The sequence below is a fragment of the Spermophilus citellus genome (assembly GCF_964194105.1).
Source record: "Spermophilus citellus genome assembly, chromosome: 7".
In the NCBI taxonomy this organism is placed as follows: Eukaryota; Metazoa; Chordata; class Mammalia; order Rodentia; family Sciuridae; genus Spermophilus; species Spermophilus citellus.
The window spans coordinates 35,901,140-35,922,670 of record NC_138188.1 but is presented as its reverse complement, the minus strand read 5'-3'; the positions used below and the strand labels follow the sequence as shown (position 1 = coordinate 35,922,670).

The window sequence follows — 21,531 nt, the reverse complement described above, 5'->3', positions numbered from 1 at the left end:
TGTACTGGGTGGGTTGGTTAGTGACATGCAGCCAGATGGGGCCTAACTATCTCACTGCCAAGAACCCTGATGTTTTATGGGGCAGGGAGGGTAAAAGTATTGGGAGGGGGGATGTTTAGATAAGGCCCCTCACCAGTAAGGAGATAATGGAAAAAGCACCTGAAAAATGCCTCAGTAAAGTCCTTGTAGTAAAGGGGCCCCTAACGTGGGTGCTGGGCTAAGAAAGCAGAAATGCATGTGAATATGGCTAGCATTAGAGGGAGGGGGTTAGTCCTTAAAAGTAACTGCTTCCACAGATTTCAGTGTGCAGGGTGTGCAGCTGGTCTGGTGTGAGGAAGCTTGCTGTTCCTCATGAGGCCTCCAGGCAAAGCCTTTGTAATTGCTTATTGCTGGGCCTAAAGATAACACAGTATTTGGGTCTGGGCCTGGATTTGGGCTCCTCACCAAAGAAACAGTTGCCTGCAGAGTTTGGCAGTGGTGCCATGTTGTAGTGACCCACTTTTTCTTTTGTTTTTTAAACACTCATTTACTTATTTTGGTTGCTGCATTGACAGCTATAATGTTTTATATTCATAGTGTAGTAGTTATTTATCAGATTTGCATACAATTTCATAATCCTACACTCAGATGACAATGTTCAGCTTAACATTTAAATTCAGATAGTTTACTTGTCTTTCCTGTAGAGGACATATTAGCTTTTCTGTATCTTTTTGTATTCTAGATACTGTGCTCATTGCACTGCCTTTAGTCAGAACTGCAGACTGTGTGAATGTGATAATTAGAGGGAGTCGGATGGAAAGTGGACTGTGAGAGCCTGGTATGTGGTGGAGAAGGTGGCCAACTATTAGAGCTAATTCTGTATATTTGGTTTGGGCATCTATTTATCATTGAGCAGAGAATAGCAACTGAGTAAAGATCATGGGTGTTACATGTCACTGGAGTAGGAAATTGTAGGGGAGAAGTAAAATCATCAGAGAGTCAAGAATACTGGGTTAAAACTTCAGAGCATGAGAAATTTTGAATGCTAAACCAAAGAGATTAGATTTAGTTCACAAAGCAGCAAAAGCCATTGTTTTTCAGCTAGCAGATGACATAGAATTTGACTATTCTTTTGTACAAATAGCAGGTCAGAATTTGTTAACAAGCCATAGAATTAATTTAATGGATTGGGATCCTAGCAGGAAACTGATAGCATATTCAAACTGAAAAGATTCATTTGAAGCAGATCTGATAAGAAACTACTATTTTCAAAGGCATGATGGAGGATGAGAAGCAATATCTACCTCAGCTGGCCTTTGTAGATATTTTAAGAAGGGAAAAGGTTTGTGACCGGATGAATACACTCGTACGTAGTGAGGTTCCTGGGCAGTCTCTCCTTTCCCCAGAGTTCTTGTAGCCATCTGTCTCTTAGGTCTCGATGCTCTTTCCAGGCCTGAGCATCACTACTGTCTGTTCTTTGGCACAAGTGGAACATGTAGAGAAGGGCCAAATTGTCTAGATGTTCCTGCTCTGTGCCCAAACCAATTGCCTACTCAGACTGATTTCTCTCTGTACCTATGGCCTCTAATTTTGGAGCACCTTGGATGGAAATTGCTTCCATCTTTTGCTATAGTTTTTTTCCCCTGGTGTTTATTTGTGTTGGGAGAGTGATTAGAATTTTCTTCTTCAGTTTAATCCCTTCTGTTTTCAGGGATTCCTTCTAATTTGTGTTCTGTTGGGAGGACCTTCTCATTTTCCAATGGCAACATGACTTAAGTTTTTAAAAACTTCAATGTACACACGCACATGCATACATCACATATAAGTAAAATGATGTAAGACTTTGACAAGCCAGCTGGATGGATCATTGTCATCTTAATCTAATGTCCAGGAAGGCATTTTGTATTATCTTGATATTTTCTCTCTTTAGATTACAGGAGGTTATTGGTCCTAAAAACTCTGAGGACACAGAGAAAAAAGATGAACCCATCAAAGAAAACCATCAACAGACCCTAACTGACCAGAGATACTTTCAGGTATTGCATAGCTAACAAAAAGACTGGTGTTTGTAATGAACCTTGGTTTCAGTTGCAGAGTAATAAATGATCACTTGATATGAATACTTGTATAGTCATCTTGTGGTATCCATGGGGATTCATTCCCGGATACCTATGGATATCAAAATGAGCAGATGCTAAGGCTCTTAAGATAGCATATTATTTGTATATAACCTATGCATGTTTTCTATCCATTACTTATAATACCTAATACAATGTAATCAAGGTAAATAGTTGTTATACTGCATTGTTTAAGGAATAAGGACAAAAACATCAATTAAGACTTTTAAAAGATTTTATAATCCTTTGCTCTCACACTTTAAGCAATTTTTATTTTTGTTGCTTTTATTCTTACATAGATAATTTATTTTCTTAGGGTAAGGTCCTTGTGTGGTTTTGTTTTGGATATTTAGTGCACATGAAATTTAATTTTCTATTGATATGATGTAAGGAATCTCATTTTACTGGTTCTATAGATCATTATTGAATAAATGAACAATTAAATCTTTTATTTTATTGACTGAACTGGATCTGTACTTTTATTTTATTGGGCCAACATAGGGTTTTAAAATTTTGAATTAATTACCAATATTTCATACATTAAGAGATTTTTAATGTACATTATCTGAAGAATTATGTCTTTTCCCTGTCAGATGTGGACATATGCTCTTCTGTTATCCACAGTTCCCACTCTTCCTTGTTTGACTCATTTATGCTGCTACTTGGCTTCTGTGGGCATTTGACTTCACAGTCTTTTGATAGGCAACTTTTTTTTTCTCTGCTTATAATATATTGCTGTATATGCATAGGTTTTTAGATTCTCTGATCTATTTCATTCCTATACTACTTTCATATTCTTTTTTTAAAATATTTTATTTTTTAGTTGTAGTTGGACACAATACCTTTATTTTATTTATGTATTTATTTTTATGTAGTGCTGAGGATCAAACCCAGGGCCTCTCATGTGCTAGGCAAGTGCTCTACTGCGAGCCACAACCCCAGCCCCTCCATATTCTTTTAATTTTTATATTTTATAGTGTCTTGAAATTTTTGGGGGAAAGCATCCCGTCATCATCTCCCCACCTGCCCCCCAAATTTTCTTGGCTATATAAAAATTTAGCACATTGCCTTTCTGAATGAACAGTTTTTCAGATGAAAAAATCTTATTGGGATGAGCTGAAATTGGAATAATGTTTGGAGAAATGATACTTTACAGTTTTGAATTATCCCATTCAGAAATATGTCTCTAATTTCATTTGTGTTTTCCTTTTCAACCTTCAATAAAGTTTTATATACTTTAAATTTCATATACTTGTGTATTTTTTATTAGGTTTATGATCTGGGTTTAATAACTTTATTGCTGTTGTAAATGGGATCCAAGCATATTTCTGAAAACTGTTTTATTTTAGATATTGCTATCAGCCAGTAACTGGATTTCTTTCATTTCATTTCTCTCTTAGATTTAATTTGAGAGGATTTTTTTTTTTTTTTTTTTTTTTTTTTTAAAGAAAAAGGCAGGGGCTGGGGTTGTGGCTTAGTGGTAGAGCACTTGCCCCACACGTGAGAGACCTTGGGTTCGATCCTCAGCACACATAAAAATAAATAAACAAAATACATTGTGTCAATGTGTAACTAAAAAAATTCTTAAAAGAAAAGGGCAGTTAAATTATTCATGGGTATTGAGATGAATTCATATTTTTGCTTTTATTCTTGATGCTTTTCTGTTTACTTGGATTTTGGTTCTATTACTTTGGTTTGTTTCCTTTTCCTAGTATTTACTAGATTGGTTGAAATTTCTTTGTTATTTACCTTCAAGTAATTAGGAAGTTTATTATGCTAATTCTTTTTCTTTAATGATTACCCTTAAAGTTTTTTTTAAAAAATCAATGTAAAACAATATCAAGAGCTTATCAGTATCTGCAAACTCTGAAGAATGTAACACCTATATTGATTTTCTTTTTAAAATTCTCATCTCTGTAGCTGGGTATGGTGGCACAAGCCTGCAATCCCAGCAACTTGGGAGGCTAAGGCAGGATGGATTGGAAAGTTGAGGCCAGCCTCAGCAAGTTCCTGAGACCATGTTCCCCACCCCCCAAAAAAGGATGGGATGTAGCTCAGTGGTGGAGTCCCTTGGGATAATTCCCAATACTATAAGGGGAAAAAAAAATTCTCATCTCTGGAAATGGGAATGGCCAGTTTGCGGTTTCCTCATTGTTAACGTATCTTTTGCTGCCAATCATCAGAAGGTGTTAAGTCATAAGAAAGAATGTGTGTCTATAAAAATTCAGTGGAGAGAAATTAATATATTTTTCTATTAAAATGAAAATCTAAATATAATAGAAGTGAAAAATTTAAAAACACTATCTTGAACTATAAAGAAACTTTAAAATAAGCCTCTGAAGTCATATTACCAGGACACCTATTATTTGTAGCTTGAACACGTCCAAGGAAAGTGATTTCTTTGCTTACCTGTGTATGTGTTGCTAGGGATTGAACCTTAAGGCTTCACACATGCTAGACAGGTGCTGTAACACTGAGCTCCATCCTCAGTGTTACAACACCTGTCTAGCTTTTTAAATATGCTGTTTGGAAGTCTCCCTTGCCTCCTCTTGTATGATATTTAAGGTAGAATTTATCATTTATGGGGAGAGGGTATGGTCAAATAGTAGGTATAATAAGATATTTACAATTCAATATAGGCATCAGTAATATTAGGGAATTATTGTTAATTTTCTTAGATATGATAACGGTACCACAGTTTTGTAGAATATGCCTACTTTAAGAGACTCATGCTTTATTATTTGAGGTGAAGAGTTATAATGTCTGTTTTTTCTTTAAATCGTTCATCTTAAAATAGTGAGCAAATATGGCAAATTGATGTTAACATCATTGAACCTAGGAAGTGATTTTGTGGGTGACTGTGAAGGTTAGTTTTTCTATGTCAACTTGACTGGGCAACAAGGCACCCAGATATTTGGTTAAACATTTTTGTGTGTCTGTTGAGTGTATTTCTTGATAAGATTAACATTTGAATTGGTAGACCAAGTAAAGCAGATTGTCCTTTATGATGTGAGTGGGCATCATATTGTTCCCCCTGCTTTGTACTTGACCTGAAACATCACCTCTGCAATTACTAGGGACTGCACCTGCACCTTAGCACTTCTGAGTTTCTACTTGCTAAGTACCTATCTTGGAATTTATCAGACTTAATAATCCTATGACCCAATTCCTTACAAATAAATCTTATAGTGAATATATGTGTGTGTGTATATGTAAACTATATGTAATGAACCAAATTTATATGAAGACAGTGTGCACGTGTGTGTGTGTGTGTATATATATATATACGTATATATATATACATACATACATATATATATATATATGAATATATAAATGATACTGGCTATGCATCTGCTGTGAAATACAAGCCAATAGAGCAGTTCTGCTTCTGGGAGTTCAGAGAATGTTGTCTTAGTAATGAGGATGACTGGGCCATGTGTTGGTCATTATCTACTGGCCCTGCCTGGACTTGGCTATATGGCAATAGCAGAATGCAAACAGAGCAAAACTGATCTATGCCTCTTAAAAACGGGCTCTGAATTGGCATAACATTTTTCCTCAGTACATCTGTGGGTCAAGGCAAGGCCCAAGACCAGCCCAAATTCAAGGGGTAGAAAACAGACTCCACTTTTTGATGGGAGAACTGGTAGTGTTATACTGCAAAAATGCAAAAATATACAGAAAAGAGATATTGTCATTTTTTCAACAATTTGAGATAAAGTATGTATGCTGAGGTTCAGGTAGTATCTGCTCCCTGATCTCTTTTGGGAGTTCAACTCCCAAGGCGACAGCTTTCCTGATCTTTGGTGTGAGAGAGGAGAAATAGAAACAAGTCCTTCTCTCATTAATAATTTGGTGGAAGAGAAGCTGTGGTTGTAGTTCAGTGGTAGAGCATTTGCTTAGCATGTGTGAGGCACTGGGTTCAATTCTTAGCACCACATATAAAGTTCTATCGACAACTAAAAAAAATATTAAAAATAATTTAGTGGAAGAATGCTAATTATTTTTTCAATTAGAATGTTCTTGATGAGTTTAAATATAACAAAAGTGAAATATTGAAATACACTATCCTCAAGTAATAAAATAAAGCTCTTTTAAATAAACACCAGAAGTCAAATTCTCAGAAAACCTGTTTAATGTAGCTTCCTATGGCTAGAAAAGAACAATAAATAGCACCTGCTACCCATTCTACATATTTTAATTTTTATTCCTGAATTATAATTATTCATAATAATAAGCATCATTGTGACACATTCATACTCACACAAGACATAATCTTTTAATTTCACAATGAGACCTATCTAATTTCTCACATTTTCTTGGATAGGCTTGTTACTATCTAGGGTTTTGATCTCGTCTTAGCAAGACGTGTATGGTGTGTCTAGAATGTGACTGTCCTCATTTTGAATTTATCTGAAGTTTTGAAGCAATAGGAAAAGCCTCTTTGAACATCTTGCTTAGCTTAAATAGGAGACAGAAATAGGGAAATGTAGATGCAGTAGCTAAGGATGTCTGGATGATTATTCTTTATGTGGATTATAAGAAGTCATTTATAACTTTTTAAAATTTGTTTTAATTAGTTACACATGACAGTACAATCATACATTTGAATCAAATGGGGTTTAATTTCTCATTTTTCTGAGTGTACAGGTTGCAGAATCACATTGGTTATACAGTCATGTATATACATACAGCAATACTAGTGTCTATTTTATTCTGTCCTTCCTATCCCCCCTTCCCCTCCCCTCTCCTCCTATCACTTCTCTCTACCCAATTTAATGTGACGCACTTCTTTTTTCCCCCCTCACATCATCATATATGTAATCTGTATAACGATGAGGTCTCCTTCCATCTTCCATGCAATTCCTTCTCCCTCCCTTTCCCTCCCACCTCTCTTCCTTATTTAGTGGTAATCTCTTCCTCCCTATCCCATTTTGAGTCACCCCCCTTATATCAGAGAAGACATTCGGCCTCTGTTTTTTAGGGATTGGCTAACTTCACTTAGCATAATCTGTTCTAATGCCATCCATTTCCCTACAAATGCCATGATTTTGTTATTTTTTTACTGCTGAGTAATATTCCATTGTGTATAAATGCCACATTTTTAAAAATCCATTCATCCATTGAAGGGCATCTAGGTTCATTTATAATTCTTTTCAAATCTTATTCATTTTAAAATTTATTCTTGTTTTTCTATGAAGTTTTTGGTTCTCCTCACAACTTATATGATTAATCATGATAATGAGATTACTGTATAACCAAAATTTTGCAAGTGTCAATCTCACTAAAGATTTTCATAATACCTAAAATTAGCTCTGAAAAATCACGTTACATTGGCATATAAGGTACCCCTTTACCCTTTTGTATGACTAAAAACACTTTTTATTTTAAAAAAAGGTGTTGTGTAGCATCAATTCAATTATTCACAATCCAAGAACTCCAGTAATAATATATAAACAGAGCAAAGGAGGAGCCCAGAATTTTAATAAAGATCTTATTCAAGATTGTGGATTTGAGCATCTTATTCCTATAATAGAAATGTGGGCTGAGGAACTGACATCTCTAAAGGTAAGGGGTTGAATGTTTTTTGTGTGCTTGTAAAATCGATGGGACTTTATGGATTTATTAATCAGACTTGGCTTTTGATGTTAATTTAACAATAAATCTGGAAAAGCTTATCTAATACTGGAATTTTACTATCTACAAAGTTATTTTAAGTACTATCAATTTGATGTCACTACTGTTATGTTTTCTTCCTCTAAAGTTCTACCAAAGATTTTTAGGCCCATTGCCTCATTGAAGATCGTGGATCATTTCTGGATCTTCCTTTCTTGTTCCACCCTCATCTCCCTCCTGTTGGTATCTCTACATTGCAGATTTTCTTGGCCCTATTTGTCTTCAAATGTAATGTCTTAATTGCATTTTAGTTGAAAATATTTTCCTTCTCTTCATAATTTTTTTCCTTTTCTCAGAGCTAGCTTATCTTTGATTTATTCTCTAGAGCAGGTAATAGTCAACTAGCAGCCAGCCCTCCTCTCAGCTGTTCTGATGATCCATGAAGATTAAAATGTATTCACTTCATAGTAATTGTGTATTCTTTATTGCATAATTTGAGGTATTTCCAGTTTTGATTTATTGAAAGGTGAATGGCCTTGAAGTTACTAGTATTTAATTTCTGTGCCCTTTAAATTTAGATTTCTCATTAATATCATACGTAGCACTCCCTCAGGAAATGAAGATATGCTTCATGGTATTTGTCAGCAGAAGCCTTAATACCATTAAGTATAAATAATGCAGAAAATATGTGTTAATTATGTGTAAGCTTCATGAGAACAGAAAGTTTTCTTATTTGTTCCTTGATATTGCCCAAGGATCCTCATGACACATAATGAGTGCTCAATTAATATTTATCCAAAGAATAAAGCAGAATATATTCCAAGACAACAATATGTATGGAGGGTGACAATAGTAAATATTAGACATTTTTAATAAAAATATGCCTATATATAACTAATAAAAGAATCTTCACATTCAGCCCAATTTCTTTTTCCCTTTCAGCTCAGAACTATACAACACATAAATGTTTTGGTTAAGGATATCCTGTACTGGGTTAATATGCTTACTTTATATGCATCTAGTCTGTTTCTCATAAGAGGGTGAAATAATTAGTGATAAACTGTGAACACCACGGCACTTCCCAGTCATTGCCCGTCAGATGGACTTCCCAATAGCATACAACAGTGCCAGCTCCTCAACAGAAATGGAGTAGAAAAAGCCTCAGCCTTTCCAGCAAAGGGAGAAAATAAGAAAGGAGGCAAAGGGATCAAATTAAGAGACATATATTATTTAATGTCCAGAGCATTGTTTGAGTTATTAAAAAAGGTGAATATGAGTTTCAGACAAGTTGGAGAGAGAAAATTTACTCAAAAATATGAGATTTAAATAACCATTCATGGTGTCATAAGAAGAAAAGTATGCTGTAAAGACAGATGGCAAAGTGCACGTGAATAATACACGTGACTTGTACTCTGGAGTCCAGAGAATGAGGAGATCACTCTGACTGCATGCAGCCAGCACCCAAGAAAGCCTTTGCAGTGGTAACATGTTCTTGTTATTCCAGTTTTTCCAGAGGAAGGAGCAAGAATTAGTTTTATAAATTGAATATTCTGAGGACAGCCAAGAGGCAATTGGCTAGAATTAGTTACTTCTGACATTGAAGTAATTCATAGATTTTTAGGCACTGCTTCTGACATTTTTACTTGATTGAGGTACCCAAATTGAGAAACTACATGAGATTCTTTGAGGCCTCATGTGAAGAGTTCTTTATAATGTAGCAATCTCTTAGTTTGGGAAACAATCTTCCCAGATTGGTTTTTATCCTTGGGTTTGATTGGCTTAAAAGAGAAGGATGGTTTGAGGGATAAATGGATAAGACAAATGTGTTATATATTACTAGAGAATATAATTTTTGTTTTATTTTTAACTGACACATAGCTGTACCTATATATCGGATATAGGGTGATATTTCAGTACATGTATACAATGTGTAGCATTCAGATTAAGGTAACTGGTATATCCATACCTCAACCACTTCAAATTTATGTTTTTAGGAACATACAAAATCCTCTCTACTAGCCATTTTAAAATATACTATTAATTGTTGTCAACTTAGTTATCCTCCTGTGCTAGACAGCATTAGAAGTTATCCTCCTATCCAACTGCACCCTCTGTTTCTGTTAACCATCCATAACCTCCATACCCTCTCCAGACCCTTCTCAGGCTCTGGTAACCACCATTGTGTTTCTGTGAGATGACATTTGAGATTTTACTTGTTGATCAACAAGAACATGCAGTATTTTTCTTTCTGTGGCTGGCTTATCTCACTTAACATAAGGTCTTCCAGTGTCATTATATACAACAGTTAATATTGCTAGTTTTTTTTAATCGTCTCCATAATGGCCGTATTATATTACATTCCCATCAACCATGTATAACAGTTTGTGTTTCTTAGTGGGTTTTCTTACTAATCCATTAAGTATTCAGTCATAAAAAGCAAAGAAATTCATACCACAACATGAGTATTATGAAGATATTATAGAAGAAGCTAGTTATGAAAAGACAAATACTGTATGAATCTATATGAGATACTTAGTCAAAATCACAGAGACAGAAAACGATGATTGCTTTGGGATGGCAGAATGGGGAGTTATGGAATGGAATAGTTTGTTTTACAAGATGAAAGGAGTTGTGGGGATGGACAGAGGTGATGGTTGTACAATGTATTTAATAACATTAAACTTAACGTTGAAAGTGGCTAAGATATTAAACATTATGCATGTGTGTCTTACCACAATTTTTAAAAAGTACATGTTAACAGCTGGAGCAGGAGTGGGTGGGCAAGCTGGGAAACACACCGGGCCAGCTACTGCCTCTTCCTGTCTTTTACTTCTTACCTCTCTGAAAAAGGGAGCTACAGGTGCAGTAGCTTTTCTCACCCAGAATACTTGTGTGCTGTTAGTTTCCCATTCCTCAGTGATTCAAGAAGCCAGTCATACATGACAGGCAAGACCTTGAAGTATTTCTACATCCTATAGCTAAGCAAAGAACCTAGGAGATCCTCTTAGTATTTTTTCCTGGCTTACTTGACGAACTATGCTACAACCATTCATAGTGACTGCCAAGGAGACCAGAGCATCATCTTAGTTTTGTAAAACTAGTTTATTCTCAAACAGAAATTTTTAAATTGGGTATTCTTTTTATCATAAACTGCTTCTTCATAAATGTACCTATTAATGGGAGCATTGGTTAATTCAGTTATCATTATGTTGCTACTTGCTGATTTTTTTTTTTTCAAATTTTAGTGGCACTTCTTACTTAAAACATTCATTTGACACTGAATTTATTGCTGTGAATTGCTAAAATAGATAGCTGCCATACTACAAAATGAAAAGTATCAGTATATGAGGTCTGGATCTTAATGGAGGAGTGCTAAATAAGTGGAGGACTAGAATAAGAAATAAGAAAAAGGAGGAATTTCTTGTACTTGTGTATTCTAGAACTTCACTCTTCAATATGGTAGCCACATGTGGTTGTTGATCAATTGAAATGTGGGTAGTTCCCCCATTGAAAAGTGTAAAATGCACACCAGATATAGAAGACTATGGAAAAAATTCGAAAATATTACATATTATTTTGGGGATATATGAATTAAATACATTGTGCTGAGGATCAAACCCAGGGCCTTATGCATTATAGACAAGCATTCTACCATTATAAAAATATATTAACTAAAGTTAGTGTTACCTGCTTCTTTTTACTTTTCCTAATATGATTGCTAGACGATTAAAATTACTCTTGCTCATTTTTTTCCCAGACAGCATTGTTCTAAAGGGTCAAGCATTATGTTGTGCACAAACTAGATACTTGGTAAATATTTGTCAGTTGGTCAGTCTTAGAGCTCTAAACTTCCAGTGGCTTTGCCTTTTGTGCATAGTGTAAATAGACTAGGGCAATATATCTATGCCAAGAAAGTTAAGGTGGTTATTAAGATTAAGTAGAATCAGGTTTTTAATGTCAGAGGAGCTCTTATCTGGAGACATACGTTACAATATGGATGAGTCTCAGAAACGATATACCTAGTGTAAGAAATCAGTCCCAAATGGTCTTTTGTGTGGTTCTGTTTGGTGAAATGACCTGAAATGGCAGATCATAGAAACAAAGTGGCTTAGTGATTCCTGGAGGCTGGGGGGCAGGGGAGCATGGGGAAGGACTATGAGTGGATATGGGATTACTTTTGGGATGATAAACAAGTTCTGAAGTTAGATAGTGGTGAGGTTTGTATATTTCTGAAAATACTAAAACTGAGTTGTATACTTGATTAATTTTTTGGCATATAAATTCATCTCAAAGCTATTATAAAAATTCAGAATGTGGGCTGGGGATATAAGTTGGTGGTAGAGTGCTTCCTAACATACATAAAGCCCTGGGTTCAGTCACCAGCACTGGTGGGGAGTGGGACTCAAAGAATAAGTTTACCCTTATATTTTGGTTTTATGTACCAGTAATTCAAGGTAACCACGTAAATAATATAGTGATCATAAATAATGTATAATTTCTTAGGGCATCCATATTTGGAATAATCAGTGTGTACTTTGTTTTTATTAAATAAATCCTACATTTTCCTGGAGAAACCTAATTTTTTTTTTAAAAGAGTGAGAGAGAGGAGAGAGAGAATTTTTAATATTTATTTCTTAGTTCTCGGCAGACAGAAACCTAATTTTAACAAAAATTTTAAAATTATTTCTAAATACTGATGATGGTTACATGTCTATTTTTTAAACTTCCTGGATTGTTTTATTATTGTTGTTGTAGAAATTATTGAAATCAATACTACCATGTCGTTTCTTTTGTCATAAAGGATTTGTATAAGTCCTTGAAAACGCTATCTACAGAATTGATACCTTGGCATAATTTAAAGAAACAGGATGAAAATGAAAGTATTAAAGTTGAAGATCTGTTGTTTATGGTGGATACAATGTTGGAAGAAGTGGAAAATAAGGAAAAGGTAATGCTTAACTTATATAAATTTTCACATTTTTAAGTTTTTAAAATTTTTTAAAAATATTTAGAATATTTCCAGACATGAAAGATCTTTTCCACACCTTCTTTTGGACAGGACAGCAATATGCCAAACTTGCAAACTTTGCAGGCTATCGTTGCTCACTTCCAAAAATTATTTGATGTGCCTTCTTTAAATGGAGTTTATCCCCGAATGAATGAAGTTTATAGTAGGCTTGGAGAAATGAACAACGCTATGAGAAACCTCCAGGAACTCTTAGAATTAGGTGATGACCCTTTTTCACTTTTGGCCCCTACTTGATAATTGTTTCTTTAACCTATTTTTTAATTTCTTAGGAATCAAGGATAACTAAAGTATAAAATATTTGATGGATGTAATGATTTTGGAAAGCCTCTTTTTATATATCCTATGTTTTTATTTCTCTTTGCAGACAGTTCATCCTCAATGTATGTGCTGGTGAGCACAGTTGAAAAATTGTGTAGGATGATTAATGAGGATGTGAATGAGCAGGTTAAGCAGGTGTTAGGACCTGAAGACTGCCAAAGGTATTTGTTTGAGGAGTATCATCCAGAATTCTTGGAGTGATGAAATTAAAGACATTCAAAAGTTCCTAACTTATTTACCTTCCCTATTTGGAATGGCACTTGTTAAGTAACTTGACAACCTAAAATAATCCCACACCTTTAGGGATGGAGAAAATGCCAAGTATTTTCAAGACAGAAATAAGTTGCTGGGCCTGTAAGTTTACATAGGTTGGGTAAGAAACTCTTCAGCATAAGCCTGTTCCCAGGGAAAGTTGTATGTGGAAAAATTCAAACCATTTTAGCCACTGTAGAAACTATTAAAATCTGTAATACCATGTAGTTTCTTTTGTTATAAAGGATTTGTGTAAGTTCTTGAATACTGCCTACAGAATTGATGCCTTGGCATAATTTAAAGAAGTGGATGAAAATGAAGGTTTTAAAGTTGAATACCTATTGTTTATAGTAGATCCAGTGAGTTCTACCATGATCATAGTTAGATCATATCAACAAGTCTTGTTTTTAGGATACTACCATATACCTCTGAATAATTACTAACAGGTTATTTATTAATTATTTGATTAGACAGTAAATGTGAAGTATTTTTTAAAAGACTGGGCATTGCTAATATAAAACCTACTGTTTTTTTAATATTGAGGGATTGGGGATATGGCTCATTGGTGGGTTGTGTGCTTAGCATGCATGAGACCCTGGGTTAATCCCCAACAATACCCCTCCAAAATTGAGATGTAGCTTAAGACAACTTTTCCCAGCCTTCACCCCCAATTTTATACTGCAACAGATTGAAAAGGAAACAACATATTCCACGTATTTCTTATGTCCTGTATGTTTTCCAGGAAGAACCCTTATAAAATCTGACACTTGAGTTTTTGATATTTAATGCTTTTAAAAGGAACATATATCCCATTATTTGTCTTTTTCTCTCTACCCATGGTTTTACTCACTACTGGTACTTTTATCTTCGTGTTTAATAGGATACTGAGCATAAAAGCCTGTTAGAAAATGCAATAAAAGCATGGTTCTCTAAAGAAGGCTTGAGCTAAATGGAAAGTTTGCCATGTCAAGAATATGATGTAATTAAACAGATGTTTTCTTAAAAGACATTGATAATAGGTCAACGAAAAGCAAAAATAGAAAATATTGTAGTGAATGATTATTAAGTTTATATTTAAATTAGGATAGTCTCTTTCCACTTTGAAGATGTTCTTTTTGCAACCATTGGCTTGCAATCAGATGTAAGAACCCAAAGTTGGAAATTTGACGTAACTTTGCATTTTTTAAACAGCATTATCAACAAATTGGAAGAACATGAGGAATTTTTCCCAGCATTTCAGGCATTTACTAATGATCTACTTGAAATCCTAGGTAAGAACTCCATTGGTAATAGTTAAATTTTGAGTCTTTAAGATGTCAGTGGGTTTGAGAAGAGTGTTCCTTAGTTACTGGATTTGTGTTTTTACCTTGAATGTTTGATAGACGTGTCTGTAAACCACTAATAGTTGTGGAAACATGCTCCTTACTTGAAGTTAGAGTCAGTTGGAATTAGTCCACAGAATAGAGCAGCACAGAGCCTTTAAGGAGATTAGAACTGCCTTGTTTTGGGATGTTATAAAAAATGGCATTACTCTGGCCAGGCCCAGTTTAACCCTGGCTCGGCCATTGCCTAATAAGAAATCTTGGCAGAATTTATTATTTCCCCCCACCCCTCACAGGGGATTGAACCCAGGAGTGCTTAAACACTGAGCCACATCCCCAGCCCTTTTTAATTTTTATTTTGAGATGGGGTCTCGCTAAGTTGCTTAGGGCCTTGCTAAGTTGCAGAGGCTGGCTTTGAACTCATGGTCCTCCTGCCTCAGCCTCCCAAGTCACTGGGATTACAGATGTGCACCACTGCATCTGGCAGAATTTATGATCTTAAAAGGCCTTTCCTCCTCCCCCTCTTTTTGTTTGTTTTAAAGGTGGCACAGCCTACTGTGTTTTAAGAGTACACAAAGTTTTCTTCTCAGATGAAGAAAACTATAGAAAGGAAGAGACTTAAGTACGGCATCTATACTGTTGGTCAGATTGAGAGCTTCATTAGTAGCAGTATCTGTTAAAGGGGAAAAATGTATTTGCTTAGGCAAAAGAGACTCTTATTTTAACATGGCTATAAAGTTAATTTATCTTAAGAACAATTTTCAAAGTTTAAAGTGATTTATTCACTAGCAGATTTTTTGTTTAGCTCATTTGAAAGGATTTTAAAGAATGATTCCTCAATTTTCAGAAGCAGAAATGAGACTTGGTAGGAAGATTAGGAAATGATTAAATTCAGATTTGGTAAGAAAATGAATAAATAAAAGAAATATCTTACTGCAGTGTGTAGCCTAGAGAACATAAAGGAAGTTTTGTGACTGTGGACTCAAGGGAAACAAAGAATGAGTGTCCTTTAGGCATTCTCTATATGCTTTGAAGCTCCTAGCAAGTGAAAATATTACTTGAAAGCTAAACTTCAGATGAGTCATGAGGGTGGGGTTATGGCTCAGTGGTAAAGCACTCGCCTAGCATGCTTAAGGCACACTGGGTTCAATCCTCAGCACCACATAAAAATAAATAAAATAAAAATATTGTGTCCACTTACAACTAAAAAAATTTTTTAAAAAGATGGGTTATGAAATTGTACAAGTGTGTTGTCTAGAATCCTGAAGAGACTGGTTTCCTGCAATGATTCTACTTGCTTCAGGAGGGCCATTAAATTCAACAGTGATGTTCTTATTAATAAGTACTACTTTGCAAATTAATAAACATTTTAGTGGGTGTGCTTGCAACACTTGAAATAAGACCCTTTATTACTTTTGTCTCAGATGTTATTACATTCAACGTAGTACATATCTTTGCAAGAAAGTTCAAGGTTCTTGTGGAGGAATTTTGTATTTGGTTTGAAGTTGAAATTCTGGAGTTAAATATTTAACATTGGGGAAGTTTGGCAAAATGTGACTGGATTTTAAATTACTAAATGTCATTAAGTATCTAGTGGTGTATTGGATATCAGATAGGGAGACTACCCTTCAATAAATTTTTGCTTATGTAAGTGGTATAATTGGCTGAGAAAATTTCCGTATCATCCAAGGTCTTTGTCTATGAGGTTCATTTATAAGGCAGGTTTCTCATTTAATGAGAAAAGAGATATGATTTCAGAATGGATGGGGGTCAGGGAAGGTCTGGGAATAACTTGATTTTTGGACCTCTATTTACCACAGTGTAAGGTGTGAACCAAATTCTCTGCAGCAGGCTGGATTACACTGTGCCCCCTTCCTGTATGCTTGATGGTTTGTGAGCCCAGACAGGGATTCTGACTGAAGTCAGAAGCTTATGGAACTCATGACAGTGGGTCAGCATGGGTCAAGTGTTAAGGCTAAAGCAAGAGCAACCAAAATCTAGCTAAACAATGGAGAGAAAGAGAGTTGGATTCCAAGAATTCATGGCAGAATAAGTCAGAAAAAAGTAGTGGGTATCTATAAACCTGCCCTTAGGGCTTACTTTAAGGAAGGCTGAAGTCTGGATAATGAGAAAAAGGGACTTTGCTTTCTCCATAGCTAGGAGCTTAAGAGAATGAATTCTAACTTCAGCTGGCTGGAATAAGATAGGTTAAGAAAGAGGAATCAAATTTAGAAGAAACTGAACTGGTTTATCTGGGAAGTCAGACCAGCTAAGGATTCTCACACCTGGCACCTGAGGTTCTCTCTCTGTGGACCTTCACACCCCTTATTAGGCACACCCGTTCAGCTCAAAAGGTAGGCCTACGAGTGATCCACTAATGAGAGCTCTTCCTAAGAGAATCAGAGGGGCATTGTGTGTCTCTGTGTGTAATATCTTTAATTATAAATGGACACAATATCTTTATTTTTTATGTGGTGCTGAGACTTGAATTCAGTACCTCACAACTACTAGGCTAGTGCTGTCCCACTGAGCCACAACCTTAGCCCAAGGGCACTGTGTTTTATGAGAATTTCCTAGGACTTCAGATGAAGACCCTAGTAAAGAAATGCTGCTACCTGGGATTTCACTGTGTAATTAGGTCTAAAGAGGCACTTAAATGTGACCAGTTGGATGTGTTAGCAAGAGTCAGAGTGTACTTGTGAGTATGTGGTAGCTTTTATAAACAGATGCACTATTTATCACTGATTCAGAGACAGATGCTAATGTGTCACCACGATGTGCATGAAAGCACCAGTATTGTCTTTTTGCTTGAGGTTTGTTTCTGCATAGAGTTCTCATTTCCCCTGAACTGATCACTAGAAAGTTACTCTGCTTTATTATTCTTGTTTTTCTGTTACAGAAATTGATGACTTGGATGCCATTGTACCTGCAGTAAAGAAATTAAAAGTACTTTCTTACTGAAAACAAATCAAATCATTTTTACTGTGTAAATTGCATTCTTAACATTCTAAGTATTTTGTAGAATTGATCTTATTTTGTCATAAGGGTTATAAAATGTATTTGCTCTCAGAAATCATCTTAATATTGGGTCATTCTCCAGTACTAAGATTCTTTTATAGGAAATGTCTGCTAAGTTATTAAAGCAGTAACTTAATTTGAGATCCTTTAATCATTTCTTAAAAACATTTGATGCTTAAATTTTAAGGTTATTTTAAGGTAGAGTTTGTAAGTAAAAGACACACCCAGGGAAAGAGATTGCAAATAATAGAAAAGTTTCAATTAAGTTGAAGGTCTAATGACCTTTGGTTTAGGGCAAAAGGAACACCATTTACTTTCTAAGGCCAGCCAGTAGGAAGCTATTGCTCTCCTGGAAATGATTAATTTGCATTTTACTAAGATATCCCTCATGGTAGTTGCCCTTTCAAAGCAGCAGGAAAAAAAGAAAAAAATGTTATATCTTAGTGTTAGAATAGGAAATAAATCATGGGGGTAAAATAAAATAGGTGAGTCAATAGAAGTCCCTCATTTTTTTAAAAAAAAAAGTATTTTTTAAAATTTTAATGTAATGTACTTTTTATAAGGACATGATCTCAAATAAAATTTTTGTAAAGAATTTCCAAACATAAGTGTCCTCAGTGACTTATTTGTATTACTCACAAATAATGAGTCATTCTTTTCATAGGCTCAGCCTTCCTTGGGCAACTCCTTCACCTTTGCTGCATTTTACATAAGAGTATTGTTCTTGTGCTTTCTGCTTATTCTCTATTCCCAACTTTCAGCCTGTTTTGCTTCAGGGGCCAGTGTTCTGCATCACATCCATGAGTGTGGGCCACTTCCACCTACCCTCCATCTCTTCTCCACAAGCAGCAGGCCTAGGAGGATTTCTGTTATTTTTGTTGCTTGTGATATTATTATAAAACATTTTCAGGAAGCAGCAGAGTGGAATGGAGAGAAAATGTCCACAGACGGCATCCAAATCCCTAGTGTTGTGACATTAGGCTTAGGGATCAGGCATAGACAATAACTTAGATTCTTCTAAAATTAAAACTCTCTATCCAGAATTCGTAGAACATATCTTGAGGTTGAGTAGAAAAGTATTTGGATATTCAGTGATGTAAATACTCTGAATTGATTATTCAAAGAAATTGCCATGAGACATTTTTTTGTTTGTTTCTAAGTTGCCTAGGCTGTCTTCTAATTTGCCATTCTCCTACTCCAACCTCCTGAGAAACTGGGATTACTGGTGTGTGCCACCATGCCAGGATAATAAATCATTTTAATCTGGCACCTGATTTAAGAGCCTGTGAATAACTCTTAGTTTAAAACATAAGTTTTCAATGTTGTTTCATATATTTTGTTTGGGTTTGGTTATTGTAGGTAGAAGGGTAAATTTGGTTTATGTTACTCCATCTTGGCTAGAAGCAGAAGTTAGAAGTATAACTTGAAGTCTGAAAATATGTAGAATTTCTAGGATTGTTCTTAAAATTTTTTATTTTTATTTTGGTGCTAGGGATCAAATGTAGCACCTTGCACATGATAAGCATGGTTTCTACCACTGAATCTACCCAGTCCTTCCCCCCCCCTTCCCCCCCTTCCCCCCCAATTTTACTGCATTTTAGTCAGAATATCTTTTTGGTATTAAGTCTTTAGGATTTGAGGTTTTTGACTTTAAACAAATTTTCATAATTCTCCATATATTCTTTTTAAAAAAGTCTAATCTCTGTTATATACATGTTGTGCTATTGTGATATTTACTACATTTCTAACTGTTGTCTGCTTGGTTTGTTGGCTTCTAGGAGTTACTAAAATGTCTATAAACTTGTTAAATTATTTTATCATCCTAATATACCTCCTATTGCTACTGATGTTTATTGCCTTGAATATATACTTTTTCTTACTAGGTATTTCTTCTCCTTTATCTTCCTTTTCATTTGTTTTACTGAACTTTTTAATTATAAAATATCATAAATGTCAAGGATAATGAATGATATAAAGTGAATACCCATATGACAACCAAAAAGTAAAACATCTCTAGTACTCCAGATAGCCCCCTCAACCCACCTTAAATGTCCCTTCCTATGGAGATCACCATTATCCTGACTTTAATGTTAAAACTAGTTTTACCATTTCTATGTGATGCCTAAATATAATTTAGTTTTTATAAAAATCACAATTGTCCTCTTAATATTTCTTCAGTATTATGATTGTACAGTGCATCTGTGTTGTGTGCTAGGTTCAGTCATGTGTTTTGATTGCTATAGAATTATTCTACCTATGAGTATTCTGACTCATTTTTCTTTTATACTGGTGGTTGACTTTTGGTGGTTTCCACTTCTTAGCTATTCTGAGCAGTGCTGCTATGAGTCTACATCCTTGTACCCTTTTATGCAAGCTTTCTAGAGTATACATCCGACTAAAATTGCTGGGATCTTGGGGGAAATTGCTTGTATGTGTAGCCACATGTGCTAAATACCATATAACCTGAGGCAATACCATTTCTGTAGATATCAATATGAATGGAGTCTTTAGAGTTATAGATGACTTTGATAGAGAATGTGTAACTTTAGAAGAAAATGCCAAACTGTTTTCCAAAGTGATTGCTCATGAGGAGTATAAATTGGTACAATGTATGAAAATCCCTATTTTCAACATCCTTTTTGCCAGTATAGTTGGAGAACTATTGTATTTTTGTTTATTTTCCTGATTAGAAGTTGAGTATCTTTTATTTACTTATTGGACATTTCTATTTCTTTTTGAAGCATTTGTGCCTTTAGCCCATTTAACTATTAGATTATGTTTTTCTGAGTAAATTGTAAAGAGCTATTACTCTGGACATGAGCCATCAGGCAGTTATATGTGTATAAATGTCTTCTTCCCTTCTGAGGCCTGTCTTTTCATTTCTGGTTTCTTTCAATGCACAGAATAACAATTTGGGGGGTAGGTGATACTGGGAATTGAACTCAGGAGTACTCAGCCACTGAGGCACATTAGAACTTAATTTTAATGTAGAGAAAGATATGGTCTTTATAGGTAGTGTTCTTTGTGGCTTATGAAAATTTGCCCTGGTCTTAAATTGTGAAGTTATTCTTCCATATTACAGCATAAGTTTTCCTTTCCCATTAAACCTAAAGTTTAAATGCATATCCAGTTGTGCCAGCACCATTTAGTGACAAGTCTGACCTTTCCCATTGCTCATAGTGGTGCCTCTGTCATAGACTACTACTACAACTACTGTTGGGCTTTTCTGTTGTTTTGGTCCATTTGCCTCTTCCTGTACTACTACCACCACCTTGTTTTAGTTATTATATGGCTTTAAAGTAAACTTTGTCATACTGCTGAAGACTTCCCAGCCCTTGGATTTCTATGTACATTGAATCTACAAAGCTACCCACATACAACCTTTTATGTTTTTAATGAGCTTTCATTAAAAACAAATTAGCATGGGAGAATAGGCATCTACACTGTTGGGTCTTCAAATATGGCATAGCTTTCCATTTGTTTAGTCTCTGGATTTATTTTAAAAGTTGCATAATTTTCATATAGAGGTGGTTATATGAATAGTACTTGAAGTCTTATGCATTTATAAATTACCATTTTCATTTTCTCATTGGTGAGGGAATAAAGAACTAAGATTTAAAAAAATGTTTGTATCCATCAACCTTGCTTAAAAAAAAAGAATTCTAATTCTAGCAATTTATTTTGCATCTAATGTTCATATCATCACCTGTACTTATATGTAAGTTTTCTAGAGTATTTAGAATTTAAATTGCTGGATCAGAGGGGGAAAGGCCTGTGTGTAGCCACATGGGCTGTGCACTGAACAACTTGAAGCAATACCATTTATTTGGATAACAATGTGAACAAGCCTTGTTGGTGATGTGTGATTCGGCAATAT

At 35.1% G+C, this 21,531-nt stretch overlaps 1 protein-coding gene across 1 annotated transcript in view; it reads left to right on the top strand.

The window, feature by feature from the left end:
- CEP70 (centrosomal protein 70) overlaps positions 1–18,377 on the top strand; it is a 48,725-nt gene extending 30,348 nt beyond the window's left edge. The window contains 7 exon segments of the mRNA XM_081302285.1: positions 1,910–2,015; positions 7,497–7,667; positions 12,517–12,663; positions 12,775–12,943; positions 13,109–13,223; positions 14,506–14,585; positions 17,536–18,377. Of these exon segments, the coding sequence (XP_081158411.1) occupies positions 1,910–2,015; positions 7,497–7,667; positions 12,517–12,663; positions 12,775–12,943; positions 13,109–13,223; positions 14,506–14,585; positions 17,536–17,597 (850 nt within the window). The 3' untranslated portion in view covers positions 17,598–18,377.
- Positions 18,378–21,531: the final 3,154 nt, after the last annotated feature.